General features: G+C 36.4%; 2 protein-coding genes across 4 annotated transcripts in view; one reads left to right on the top strand and one right to left on the bottom strand.

Moving 5' to 3' along the window:
- LOC101897704 (cullin-associated NEDD8-dissociated protein 1) overlaps window positions 1-13,137 on the top strand; it is a 173,440-nt gene extending 160,303 nt beyond the window's left edge. Inside the window, exons 7-9 of one of the 3 annotated variants that reach the window (XM_059130047.1) lie at window positions 233-663; window positions 828-994; window positions 12,991-13,137. In XM_059130047.1, coding sequence (XP_058986030.1) covers window positions 233-321 — 89 coding nt within the window. In that variant the 3' untranslated portion in view covers window positions 322-663; window positions 828-994; window positions 12,991-13,137. Of the gene's footprint in view, window positions 1-232; window positions 768-827; window positions 995-12,990 lie in introns of those variants that run through there. The other 2 variants (XM_059130051.1, XM_059130044.1) reach the window with 2 other exon arrangements.
- LOC131807026 (uncharacterized) lies at window positions 4,830-9,976 on the bottom strand. The gene is made up of 2 exons (XM_059132057.1): window positions 5,339-9,976; window positions 4,830-5,269 (listed from the first exon to the last, which is right to left on the bottom strand). Exons 1-2 carry the CDS (start codon window positions 9,974-9,976, stop codon window positions 4,997-4,999), a joined length of 4,911 nt encoding a protein of 1,636 aa, XP_058988040.1. The 3' UTR covers window positions 4,830-4,996.
- Window positions 13,138-15,053: the final 1,916 nt, after the last annotated feature.

Here is a 15,053-nt window from a genome sequence, read left to right as displayed (position 1 = left end):
TCTGACGCCACTTACTAAGGTAATTTTGTTGTTTAATAGAAAAAACAAATACACAAATAAAGATAAAACTTCTTAGAATTTAACTTAAGCAAGATCTGTTGTAAAGATAATATATATCGGACCACCCTCTCTGTATTTATGCTTATTAATTATTCTTAATTTATATTACAATTACTCTCAATGAAGAAAAATTGAATTGAATATATTCTGATTTGTATTCTTCTCATTCTAGGGCTTGATCAATTTATACAACAATTGAGGGATACATGCACACATAAAGTGAAGCAGCCAGAGGAACCAGTACCCATTTTATGCGAATAATTCTAATAAAACATTTTTTATTCACACATTGTTTAATTTTTTTATTTTTCTTCTCGTTTGTAACACCTGTTCTCACCTCAATATGCCTGACGGATTCTGGTAAGCAATTTAATACGCTAACTGGCGCCAAACAAGGGAGAACAATTAATAAGACTCTGAATGAATAAAATGAAAAATAAAATTTAAAATGTTTGTAAAACATCAGCAGAACATCTATATAGCCTGGGAAGGAAGCGATCAAATCAGCCACTAAGTCAACCAGCCAGCTATTTGTGAAGTCTACCAATCGAACTTCCAGCACATGTAGTTACACAGCTAAACTATAATATATTTAGAGTAGTTGTAAGTAGAGTTATAAGTAATATTGTAATCAATTGCCTACTCTTAGTATCTGCTATTATTTTGTAAATGTGACTGAAGAATAAAATATTTTTTTTTTTAGGAAATTGATGATTATTCTTTTAAAAGAGACATTTTATTAAATTATGGTATTCAAAACATTTCAGTGGTCGTGAAATTTTACAATCTAAATGTCAGAGGAATATGTAGAATTGTCGATGGGAGAGCAAATAAGAACACTTGTAGATTCGGCTATCCAAGCAGCTTCAGCTGTCAATCAATTGAAACCAACCCTATTGCCTTACAAGACATTGATGACTTAAGAAAAAACAGTGTGAGTGTTTATATCAGATACAAAGACTGTTTTCAAATCTGTCCTCTACATAAGCTTTTGCCCAAGAAGTAGAATCTGATAGGGAGATGTATTTTTCCCCGTCTTATTTCATCGGATCTCGCGAAGGTAAATTAACCACAAACGAAGAAAACCCCTAATTTCACTAGAAGTCGTAGGTTTTAACAGAAAATCACGCTCACACAGACCAGTTCAACCCATGGGCTTGGATTATTTAATCCGTTTTAGACAATCGTAAACATTTTGGAATCAGTACGGTGATGTTCCGTCTCCAAATGGTCAAACATCGGAGAGATCAAATAGTAAGAACAAGATTTAAAACCCTTCTGGTTAATGAAGGAAATTAATTTGATGTCGACGCGCTATAGTAGACTTTAGTAATAAAGAAATAAAAACTAAATCAAGAATCGAAACACTGACATTCACAAAATGTACAGATATTAATTTCACAAAAATCGATGACGTCACAGTTAGAGAATAAGCTTACCCCTTTATTTGTGGAAATAGTTCTATCAGATTTGGAAACTGTTCTTATTAGAGGGAGGGTTGCCCAAAAGAATATTTTAAGACGAAACGAACAACTTTACTTTTTTATTTCGGCTGTTGTCTAAGTTCCCTTTTAACAACTGTAGGAGTTACCACAGATATGCAAAGCACATTCATACGATAGAAACAACTCAAAAAATTATTACTGGAAGACCTGGCCTGACCTGGGAATAACAATTTAAACAACAGGACATCACGAATGCTATAAACAGACAGATACCAAAAAACACAAAGAATCAGAAATAGGTTAATTAACGAACGAAAACGGCACGGTTAACTTATATGATCACTTACTTGCCGGAAATAGAATAATAATGAATGACACGGAGATATTAATATTGTTATTCACATTGCAAAGTAGGAGCAAAGTGTATTTACTAAGGTATAATTGATAATCATATGGTTTTTAACTTTTTTTATTTTTGTCTGTAAAGTAAATTGTCAATTTCAATTTTAAAATTTAAATTTCATAATTTGTTTGAAGCAGTTTATTATCCAAATGTATTAACATGCACAAAGGTAAAACATCGTGTCCTTTAGGAATCAATTTTAGTGGAATTTATGATAAATTTCATTTTGAATTTTTTTCTATTGACTCGTGTACTTAACACAAGAATGGGACATTAAGAGTCTGTCTTATTTAGCTTCAGTACTTTCATGGCAATAGCCATTGTGGGCTACCTAAGTGGTGGACACATAAATCGGGTTGTTACGATTGCTATGGCTTTGGTTGATCACATAAGTCCAATCCTTATAGTTATGTATATTGTGGTTCAATGTATCGATTCGGCAGCTGGTGCGTGTGTGCTTAAACTGCGGCAAGGCATACCACAATAGTGTGACCCAACTGTGTAGTCTCTTCAAAACACGCGAAAATACTTCGTCAATTTAAGGCCCTCTTCACGGCCTTGTTCTTTTTGGGATGTTTTGATATCTCGCAGGATAAGCACAACAAAAAAAAAAACATCGGCCAAGCTATCAACAAAAATCAGATACTTTTTAAAGAAAAGTTTTGTTATTATCTTCATATTTTCAGTTTCTATAAACATAATGTTGTTATTGTAAAATGTTAGTTGTAGTTCATGCATACACCTTGAATAGGAGTAATGAACCCTATACAGTACCTGCAAGCGAAACTCGTGCACTTAGCAGACAATATGGTTCTAGAACTAGAACTAGTCTTAGAACAAAAGTTTACTGTTTTTATTTATGTAACAAAATAATGGCATTTATATACATTTATACGGCAATCCTGTTTCGAAATGCGTCAAACTTCGCGGGATTGTTGAAAAATATATTTGGGGTCCTTAAAAGCTAATTAATTACAAATATCCACGTGTTGTGTAGTTTACTGACGTAAATATTAAACAAACCACTGCTGAAGTGAGAAATTTAGTAATTAAACATTACAAAAACCATCAATCGCTAAATGAGATATCTGAGATTGTTAATAGAAGCCGATCTAAAGTTCAGTACATCATAAAACGGTACAAAACAGATGGATGTAGAAAATAAGTCAAAAAATGGCATATAATAAAATATTTACCATGAGTGATGAGAAGTATATTTTACGGCAGATCAAAGAGGATCCATTTTTCAAAGCACCGAAGCTCGCAAAAATTGCAAAAATTGCTGAGAATTATTGTGATTCAAAAAATATGCATTAAAGACTAAAAATACGAACCGGCATCGCGGACGGGACAGCTAGTATACATTATAACAACCAATGCTGTTACATCAAGAACTGTATTGAACTGCATAAGGCGAACATATGGGCCCAGGTTATACAGGCACTAAATGTAACGATCAGCAAACTCACTGCCGAAATATGTCAGAAGAATAAGGGACATAAATCTAGAATGAGCTATACTTTTAGCTGTAGGTATTCTAGTCGTAGAACTGAAGGTTTGTAAAAAATGCCCACACTTAAAGTAAACTTAAAGTACTTATTGCAGTTAGTTTAAAAATTAAATTGAACCAAATGCTAGTTTTTAATCTATCTTGTTTAGATTAAATGTTTATCAAAAATCGTGGGGTGCGGTAATATGAAATACATATCCAATGTTGACAATTGTTATACCCTCAACCATATGGTTATAGAGGGTATATAATTTGATACGTCCAAAACTTGCGGTATCGGTTTTAGACCCCAGGTCTCTTTGGACCGAATCCGTCCGTCCGTCTGGCTGGGATGGTGCGCACGATAACTCTTGAAAGGAGTATTCGATTTGGTCCAAACTTTGTACATCGAATTTTATTGTCAAACTTATATCGAGTTTGGAGATACCACCAACTTCACAGTTTGATCCTTTTGGCCAGCCGCAGTTTTCAGCATAATGCAGAGAACGACTTCTTACTTGGGTTAGCACAAAGTACCATGGGCAAAGTGATAAAAAAACGTCACTATCGAAATACACAAGAAGTTGTGTCCCATAATGACACGCGCAAAAATCACTACATACTTTGTTTTCGATAGCATACTACCTATCGTGTACAACTTCGAGTAGAAACAATTCGATAACGACTGCGGCATATGTCAGAACACTCCTTCTGGTACCTCCTCCACAACGGTTTAAATTTCGCACATCCCAATATTTTCGTAACACAAGATCTGGTGTGAAAATGGAATACAACGGTTTTAAATTTTGAATAATTTTATCTCTCATAAAATGTGAAATAAGCAATCCAATACAATATATTGACAACAACTTTTGGTACGTCCACCACAAAGGGGTCAAAATTTTGAGTAATTAGTCGTTAATCGCGGTTATACTAACCAGGCCTCTGACGCCACTTACTAAGGTAATTTTGTTGTTTAATAGAAAAAACAAATACACAAATAAAGATAAAACTTCTTAGAATTTAACTTAAGCAAGACCTGTTGTAAAGATAATATATATCGGACCACCCTCTCTGTATTTATGCATATTAATTATTCTTAATTTATATTACAATTACTCTCAATGAAGAAAAATTGAATTGTTAGCGGGAGAATCAAATTCTAGAACTTGTTTGTTCGTTTGTCAGTTTAATTCTGATTTTATTGAACAAAATGTATTACTTAAGTGCTAGTACACAACAGAAATCTTAGGGGGGTTTAATCTTATGCATCTACTTAAGGCTACAAACACTTGACATTTTTAATTCTATGCATAGGCCTAATGCAACACACAATTGCTGTGATCTATATTTACTCCCCAGCTGAGCGCATGTTTATGGGAGAATATTCTTTATTATCAATGCGTCTCCAGCAGCATGAAGTGTTATCATCCCTTATGCTCTTATCTTTCATGCACACACATTTACAAGTACTCTAGAATGTTGGGTTAAAAATACATAAACATTTTATAGCCTAAATCACTTAACGATCTAATTTATTGCAGCAGTCTTTCATGTTCATAGTTTTATGAACATTTTCCCGGGCGGCAAATAATTTATTTAGACATCCTGGCCTCGGGGAAATTGAATTTCGGTTATGCGTTTTAATTTTTTCTGTCTTCTTATAAATAAAATAATTAGAATTATTATTACTATAATTACTAAAATAAAAGCTACGTGTGATGAGATGTGATGGAACTTCAAGCCTCGCAATTCCACATTTTCTTTCTTTAACTTGTCCACGAATTTCTTTAGCTCGTCAATTTCTTGATGATGATTGATAAGTATATTTCCAAGGGGTTTGATTGATTCTTTTTCGTCCGGACTTACATCCTTCAAAAGAAACGAATGGAATTCTGTGCTTATCTCGTTATGAACTCTATGCACAGCTACCAACGTTACTTTACCGATCCTCGCTGTACAGTCTGCATCCAGCGTGAGAATTCCTTGCTTTGGAAGTTCCATAATCGTCTGTTGTTTGTGAGAGCATTGCAAATGAGCTGTTGCACTTGAAAAGGTTTTAAAAAGCCAATTGCCATTTCGTTTCAATGGCATCCAATAAGGCATTCGTTCCACTTCGTCATAGGCGCAGTTTAGTTTTATGTGCGGTCTCAGAGGAGATAATTCACAATTATTTGTAGTTGCATCTCTCCATGGAAAATTCTCTTCGCACATTATCTCCTTACCCAACGTCTCTTTGCACTCATTCAGCATAGGCTGTGTTAAGAAATGAAAAGAATCCAGCTCAAAATTATATACAATGTACGGGGAATTCACCCGGGCTATCAATATCGTATTTCCTTCTTCAAATGGTATCGGAATTACTTTGTAAAACTGGGATGACTGCCGATTGAACAGCGGTATTTTTATATTAATTACCAGTTGGGACCCCACAAACGATCCGTGGCACGTCATCAAATGTAAGATCTCTTTTAATTCCATTCCCGTACGCTTTCCTGGCAGTACATATTTTTCAGGCAGAGCATCTCGTATTTTTACTATCTCTGCTTGTAATTGTTTGGGTGTTATCAGGACGGGATGAAACTTACCGCTGTTTACATCAATTAATGCATCAACAACTTCTTTTTGGACTTCGTCACATTCTTCCAAAAGCTCATGAATTTGTTTTGCTATTATAAAGAATCGTATGGATTCTCTATACACGAAGTAATTCTCATTCATTGTAGCACTTATGTTCTCAATTTTGCCTTTGATATCCGAAAAGTGCGAATTCACTTCCTCTGTGGTTTTCCTTAAAAGATTTACTGTAGCGTCGACTACAGATGTCTGTTGTTTTGCTAACTTCTTCAAATCCTTTTGGTTGGCTAATAGATTTTTCATATTGCTCTCCATAGCTACTCGATCGTCATCGTCCATTACCCCAAATGCCCAGTGTTGAAACGAACCTACAAATTTCAACGGAGCTCCTCTTTTTTGACGATTGTCTTCTCTGAGGAATAATCGATTGTTGGTCTTTATCTTATTAATCTTGAGTTCCATATTGTTAATCGTGGACCAACACTGCTCCTCAAAAGTTTGAAGTCGTGGGCATAAGCTTTTTGATGTTTTCAGCAATTCGGAAGCCAGGTCTAATGTTTCTAAATATGGTTTCAGCTCAAAGTACACAACCATATTCCATGATGAGGAAACCATGTGAATTTGAGACATGGGATCCAAATATACCGCAGCCGAACTATTCAGTTCATGTACAGATGATGCCTTGGTAGATATTAGTAAAAATAAGTTCAGCATCATTGCCCACGTTATTGGTTGTTTCCTTATTTTTCGCTCACATCTTGTCATATTAGTATGTGTAATTTCCGCCTGTTTTTCCTGTCTGGGCAATTCTTCAGATTCCTCGTCCATATGCTCCAATGGACATAATTTGTTAATTGGCCTCTTTATCACGCCGTCTTGTGTTTTAACTGTCACAATCCTTACAACTCCGTCCTTCCCTGGATGGACTTCTACCACCTTGGCCAGTGGCCATCGCGCCGCGTGCGTTTCTTCGTTTTTCAATATCACCACATTGCCTATTTCCACATTATTATTTTGTTTCTTCCATTTCATTCGGTTTTGTAATGTGGTTAGATACTCCTCTTTCCATCTGCTCCAAAAATGACTTTTAATTCGTTGTAGCAGTTTCCATCTATTAAGACATCCTAAGTTACCTTCATCGATAGTCGCCGGTGATTCTAACATCGGACGCCCAATTAAGAAATGTCCAGGTGTTAAAGTGTCAATATATTCTGTACCGCTTCCAAGTTCATGTAGCGGCCTCGAATTTAATACTGCTTCAATCTGAGATAGCACCGTACTCAACTCCTCGTAAGTCAATTTCGTATCACCAATTATTCTTTTTAGGTGATATTTCATGGACTTCACTGCTGCTTCCCAAATTCCTCCAACGTGAGGAGCTGCCGGCGGAATGAAATGCCAACTTATTTTTTCATTTTCCAAAATGGGAGCTAACTTCGTGTTGTTTTTAACGGCATCCAAAAAGTCTCTGTCAAGCTGCCTTGCTGCCCCTACGAAGTTCGTTCCGTTGTCTGAATATAAGTCGGTTGATTTTCCTCTTCTCGCGAAAAATCGCCTTAGCGCCGCCAGAAATGCTTCCGTTGTAAGTCCGCTGACAGCTTCCAAATGAACCGCCTTAGTTACCATGCATACGAACACCGCTACGTAACCCTTCATAGCCTTCACTCCTCTTGTTTTGGAGCACCGTATTTGTAGCGGACCCGCATAATCAATGCCACAGTGTTGAAAGGGTTGATTTATACTGACACGGTAAGCTGGTAAATTTCCCATCAATTGATTTCGCACTTCACCTCTAAAGCGCGTACATCTTGGACAACACCTAATGCAAAGTTTTATCCTATTTTTAGCTCCAATAATCCAATATTTTCGTCTTAGTATATTTTCCATAAGTCGATTTCCTCCATGCATCGTTTGAATATGACAATTTCGAATGATATTTCCCGCTAATCTTGACTTTTGAATAATTATTGGATGCTTTTGGTTATAGTTCAGCTCTGACAAAGCAAGTCTTCCACCAACCCGCATTATGCCATTTCGATCCAACTGTGGATGTAGTGAAGCTATTTTACTTTGATGATCCACCGTTCCCAATGTCTTCAATTTCCTTAGTTCCACTGGCCATTCTCTTTCTTGATGTAGTTTTATTATCTCCATCTCTGCTTCTTCCAACTCTTTTGCCGTCAAATGCTCATTTACTGCTCGCTTCTTTTTTAGCCCTTTTATAAAACGCAGTAGATAAGCCATTTCACGTATCTGTTTCTTAAATGACGAATACTTCATCATACTTTCATATAAGTGGTTTTCAGTCGAAAACTTTACTGTTGTTGCTACTGTTTGATTTATGTTGCTTTTTGGCCAATCTTGTTCATCTTTTTTCAGCCATTCGGGGCCTTCCCACCACAATGTATTGTTTGTCAAAGTCTCCGGTGGGACACCCCTTGAACCCATATCTGCTGGATTCTCCTTTGACTTGACGTAGCCCCATTTCGCTTCGGGTATTCTCTCCAAAATATCCATCACCCTTGTTTTTATGAACTTATCCTTGTTTTTGGAGTTGTGAATCCATGCCAAGGAAATCATGGAATCACTCCAAGCAAAAGTTGGTGTTGCTGACTTCAATACTCCTTTGATCTTCTGTAGTAGTTTAGCCAATAGATGTGTTGCACAAAGTTCCAGCTTTGGAAGCGTCTTCCTATTTTTTACTGGATTTACCTTACTTTTTGCAGCCACTATGGTCACCTGCGAATTTACCTTAAGGTATACGACTGCTGCATAAGCCTTCTCGGAAGCATCTGCAAACCCATGTAACTGTGCAGTTTTGTCTTCCAATATTCCAAACCATCTTGGAATCCTTAAATTTTCTAAAGCAGGCAGACTGTATGTAAACTGCCGCCAATCTCCACTCAATTTCTCCTCCAATGGCACATCCCATTCTATTTGTTGTATCCATAACTGCTGTATAAATAGTTTTGCTGTTACCGTGACTGGCGTCAGCCAACCTAATGGATCGAATATTTGTGCCAGTCTTGACAATGCTATTCGTTTTGTCAACTTGTCTTCTTTTTTAATTTGCATACTAAATGTAAAGCAATCGATCTGTGGATTCCATTGTAATCCCAATGTTTTCAAGCATTCATCTTCTTCTATTCTCAGCACTTCATTTTCTTCATTCAATTTCACCGCACTCAATACTTCAGGAGAGTTTGATATCCATTTTCTTAAATGAAACCCATAATCCTCCAGTTGCAGCGTTATCTTCTTCTGCACCTCCCTGCATTCTTGTTTTGTATTCGCTCCTGTTAAAAGGTCGTCCATGTAGAAATCTTCTTTGATCCTCTGAGCGATTTCTTGATTCTGGCACCTATTTCCAATTTCTATGAGCGATCTTACAGCCAGAAATGGTGCTGATGCAGTGCCATATGTTACCGTAGTAAGTTTATATTGTTGGATAGGCTCCGACGGATTACTCCTCCACAACACATGTTGGTATTCCTGGTCTTCTTTTTCAACTTTAATCTGACGAAACATTTTCTCCACATCAGCTGAGATGACAAACTTCCACGATCTCCACTTTGTTACAATGTCAAATATATCTTTTTGAAGCCTTGGTCCCACGTGAAGTATGTCATTCAGCGACTTCCCATTTGAAGTTGTCGATGAAGCATCAAATACCACTCTAACTTTTGTGGTTAGACTTGTTTCACGTACCACTGCTTGGTGCGGCATATAATACAAAGCCTTCTTACTTGGATCCACCTTTACCATTTGGCCCATGGATATGAGCTCGTTCATTGTTTTCTCGTACTCTGACTTTAATTCCGCATTATTTTCTAATCTTTTTTCCAAGTTTATAAACCTCGCCATGGCTCTTTTATATGAATCTCCCAAATCTTTTTCTTCAATTAACGGCAAACGCACGACAAATCTTCCTGAATTGTCTCGGCGTGTTGTGTCTTCATATAACTTAAGGCAGTATTCGTCTTCTTCGGTCGTTTTTTTCATCTTCTATTTCCTCTATTTCCCAGAACCTCTCAATTGTTGTTGTTGCTGCCGATTTCTTTATGTTCAATCCAGGATTTACTACTACTGTTCCAGATAAAATCCAACCCAACTTCGTATTTTGTCCCACAATTTGCTCATCGTGGCGAACTCCTTCTTCCAATATTTGTGAGTAAAGATCGGCTCCAATGACTAAATCGATTCTTTCCGGGCTGTTGAAATTTGGATCTGCCAAATTTACATTTCTCCATTTATCCACGTCATATTGAAACCTTCTGTCGGGATGTGCTGATGCAAGTGCTGGAAGGACTAGTGCTTCTGCCTTAATCATTATGTTGCTCAAAAATCTGGGTCGTAGTTCCAGTGCAACTTTAGATTTCGCCACGCCAACTAGGGTCTCTCCTAGACCTTGTAACCTCACTTCTGTCTTCTTCCTTGGTAGCTGCAACAGTTGAGCCGCGTCCTCTGATATGGATGTAATTTGTGATCCTTGGTCTATCAGCGCTTTGACTGTTACAAATTCTCCATGCAGTGATTTTATACGAACTTGGGCTGTTGCTAGCAGAACATTTGTTGTTGTATTGGTGGTCATTGCTTTCGTATGTCCTCTTCGCTCTAAATGCATCACTGTGATGTGATTCATTCCACACTTCTGGCATTTAATTTCATTGTAACATTTTTTATCCTTGTTGTGGCTTAAGCATCTGAGGCAGACCTGTGCTGATCTTGCCCAATTGTATCTTTCATTCGAAGATAACGCCGAAAATTTTCTGCACCATGCGATATCATGTCCGCTCATTTTACAGAACTTACATTGTTTTAATTCCGCTACCACTGCTGATTTTTCTTGGAGTTTGTACAGTCCTATGTTATTGTGTTTTCTGCCTACTGAAGCTTCCAAGGCTTGAAACTGCTGCTCCAGGAAGTCCATCACATCCTCAAGTTTTTGGATGTCCTTGGATTTCTTTACATTCTGCTCATAAAGAATAAGCCCATCCTTATCCAGTTTCCGTATAATTATTCGGGCTAAAATGGGATCCGCTTGCTCTAGGGGAATATCCATTGCTTTCAACGCCTGAATACTTTCATTTACATTGTCCAGCAAATTTCTTATGCTTATTGCTGACAGGCTGTTGATGTTTTGATGGTCCAGTATTCTATCTACCAATTTAGTGAATAAAATTCTCCTGTTGCCATATCTTTTTTCCAGTAATTCCCATGCTGCTTCATAATTTGCCTCGGTCACTTGAAGATGTTGCACCAAGCGAAATGCCTCTCCTTTTAGATTTGTCTTGAGGTAGTACAGTTTTTGAACTTTTGATAATTTGGAGTTTTCATCAATCATCTTTTTAAATAAATCGTGAAATGAACTCCACTCTTCCACATGACCACTAAAGGATGGTATTTGAACTCTTTTTAGTTCTACTTCCAGTGACTCCTCTTTAAGACCATCTATCCTTCTTATCATATCCTGCATTTTGCTCTCAAACTTTTCTTCAATTTCTTCAAATTCGAGATCTACCTCTTCCATTCCATGCACCGTTGAGAGCTCGAGATGCAATTTCCTAATTTCATCCATATGCTTCTCCCACGATGACTTCATGTACTCCAAAGCATATTTTGATAGTCCAGCTAAATCGCATTCAACGGCATCGGCGAGTTTGTTTACTTTTTTCCTGAATTGGTAGATGATTGCGCTTACTTTTATATTCGCCTGATTGCCCATTGGTGATGATTCTATATGGGTTAGTCTTTCTTCCTCATTTTCTCTTTTATTCTTCTCGAACATCAACATAAATTGTTGCATTTGTTGTTGCATCTGTTGTTGCATTTCCTCTTGGAAGGCCTTTAACTGTTGATCGAGCATTAGCCCATGCACTTCGGGCTCTGCTTCTTTTATTACCCTTTGCGGTTCTCGCTCGACCTCTTCTTCCAAACTCGCTAGGAGTTCCTTTGCTTTTCCATAGTTCAAGTTGATGAGATCCCAAACATTTTCTTTGAAATAGGGATCAGTGTTTTCGCCATGCACTCTCAGCATTTCGTGGTTCGTAGTGGCTTCCTTCATTTTGCTTTCCAGGGATCGTAGTGTGTCACCCATGGCTGCTTTCCGAACCATGCCTGCTTGCAGTTTTTCCTTAATCCCAATTACTTCTTTAAGGAGTAGGCTTTGGAGCTTATACAAGTTATGTCTCGACGCCATTTTTCCTTGTTTTGTGAAGCAAGTAAAATTTGTAGTTTTAGCTTCTTTTCTTTTAATGCCCCTGTGGCTTTTTTCAAAATTATTCTGTTTTATTTTTTGCTTTTGTTGCCCCTATGGCTTTTTTTGATTTTTTCTTTGCCCCTATGGCTTTTTTTGTTTTTTCTTTGCCCCTATGGCTTTTTTTTTTTGTTTTTTATTTGCCCCTATGGCTTTTTTTTTGTTTTGCCCCTATGGCTTTTTTTTTCTGTTTTGTTTTTTTTTTTTTTACAAAAATATAATTCTCTTTTTTTTTTTTTTGAAATATATTTTTGTGGCCGCTGGTTTTTTTTTTGTCGAAGGACCAATGTTAGCGGGAGAATCAAATTCTAGAACTTGTTTGTTCGTTTGTCAGTTTAATTCTGATTTTATTGAACAAAATGTATTACTTAAGTGCTAGTACACAACAGAAATCTTAGGGGGGTTTAATCTTATGCATCTACTTAAGGCTACAAACACTTGACATTTCTAATTCTATGCATAGGCCTAATGCAACACACAATTGCTGTGATCTATATTTACTCCCCAGCTGAGCGCATGTTTATGGGAGAATATTCTTTATTATCAATGCGTCTCCAGCAGCATGAAGTGTTATCATCCCTTATGCTCTTATCTTTCATGCACACACATTTACAAGTACTCTAGAATGTTGGGTTAAAAATACATAAACATTTTATAGCCTAAATCACTTAACGATCTAATTTATTGCAGCAGTCTTTCATGTTCATAGTTTTATGAACATGAATTGAATATATTCTGATTTGTATTCTTCTCATTCTAGGGCTTGATCAATTTATACAACAATTGAGGGATACATGCACACATAAAGTGAAGGCGAATTCCGTGAAACAGGAATATGAAAAACAAGATGAACTTAAGCGTTCTGCACTACGTGCAGTGTGGGCACTGTCCAAAATACCAAAAGCAGGTATTTTAAATAAAATTAATTACTATTGATTCAGAGGATCAATTTTAATTCATTCTTATCTCCTCCAATTCTTTTTAGAAAAAAACCAGCAACTAAGTCACTAGAAGTCGTAGGTTTTAACAGAAAATCACGCTCACACAGACCAGTTCAACCCATGGGCTTGGATTATTTAATCCGTTTTAGACAATCGTAAACATTTTGGAATCAGTACGGTGATGTTCCGTCTCCAAATGGTCAAACATCGGAGAGATCAAATAGTAAGAACAAGATTTAAAACCCTTCTGGTTAATGAAGGAAATTAATTTGATGTCGACGCGCTATAGTAGACTTTAGTAATAAAGAAATAAAAACTAAATCAAGAATCGAAACACTGACATTCACAAAATGTACAGATATTAATTTCACAAAAATCGATGACGTCACAGTTAGAGAATAAGCTTACCCCTTTATTTGTGGAAATAGTTCTATCAGATTTGGAAACTGTTCTTATTAGAGGGAGGGTTGCCCAAAAGAATATTTTAAGACGAAACGAACAACTTTACTTTTTTATTTCGGCTGTTGTCTAAGTTCCCTTTTAACAACTGTAGGAGTTACCACAGATATGCAAAGCACATTCATACGATAGAAACAACTCAAAAAATTATTACTGGAAGACCTGGCCTGACCTGGGAATAACAATTTAAACAACAGGACATCACGAATGCTATAAACAGACAGATACCAAAAAACACAAAGAATCAGAAATAGGTTAATTAACGAACGAAAACGGCACGGTTAACTTATATGATCACTTACTTGCCGGAAATAGAATAATAATGAATGACACGGAGATATTAATATTGTTATTCACATTGCAAAGTAGGAGCAAAGTGTATTTACTAAGGTATAATTGATAATCATATGGTTTTTAACTTTTTTTATTTTTGTCTGTAAAGTAAATTGTCAATTTCAATTTTAAAATTTAAATTTCATAATTTGTTTGAAGCAGTTTATTATCCAAATGTATTAACATGCACAAAGGTAAAACATCGTGTCCTTTAGGAATCAATTTTAGTGGAATTTATGATAAATTTCATTTTGAATTTTTTTCTATTGACTCGTGTACTTAACACAAGAATGGGACATTAAGAGTCTGTCTTATTTAGCTTCAGTACTTTCATGGCAATAGCCATTGTGGGCTACCTAAGTGGTGGACACATAAATCGGGTTGTTACGATTGCTATGGCTTTGGTTGATCACATAAGTCCAATCCTTATAGTTATGTATATTGTGGTTCAATGTATCGATTCGGCAGCTGGTGCGTGTGTGCTTAAACTGCGGCAAGGCATACCACAATAGTGTGACCCAACTGTGTAGTCTCTTCAAAACACGCGAAAATACTTCGTCAATTTAAGGCCCTCTTCACGGCCTTGTTCTTTTTGGGATGTTTTGATATCTCGCAGGATAAGCACAACAAAAAAAAAACATCGGCCAAGCTATCAACAAAAATCAGATACTTTTTAAAGAAAAGTTTTGTTATTATCTTCATATTTTCAGTTTCTATAAACATAATGTTGTTATTGTAAAATGTTAGTTGTAGTTCATGCATACACCTTGAATAGGAGTAATGAACCCTATACAGTACCTGCAAGCGAAACTCGTGCACTTAGCAGACAATATGGTTCTAGAACTAGAACTAGTCTTAGAACAAAAGTTTACTGTTTTTATTTATGTAACAAAATAATGGCATTTATATACATTTATACGGCAATCCTGTTTCGAAATGCGTCAAACTTCGCGGGATTGTTGAAAAATATATTTGGGGTCCTTAAAAGCTAATTAATTACAAATATCCACGTGTTGTGTAGTTTACTGACGTAAATATTAAACAAACCACTGCTGAAGTGAGAAATTTAGTAATTAAACATTACAAAAAC

This window comes from Musca domestica, unplaced genomic scaffold (assembly GCF_030504385.1).
Source record: "Musca domestica strain aabys unplaced genomic scaffold, Musca_domestica.polishedcontigs.V.1.1 11, whole genome shotgun sequence".
NCBI lineage: Eukaryota > Metazoa > Arthropoda > Insecta > Diptera > Muscidae > Musca > Musca domestica.
This window is presented reverse-complemented; position numbering and strand designations above follow the sequence as displayed.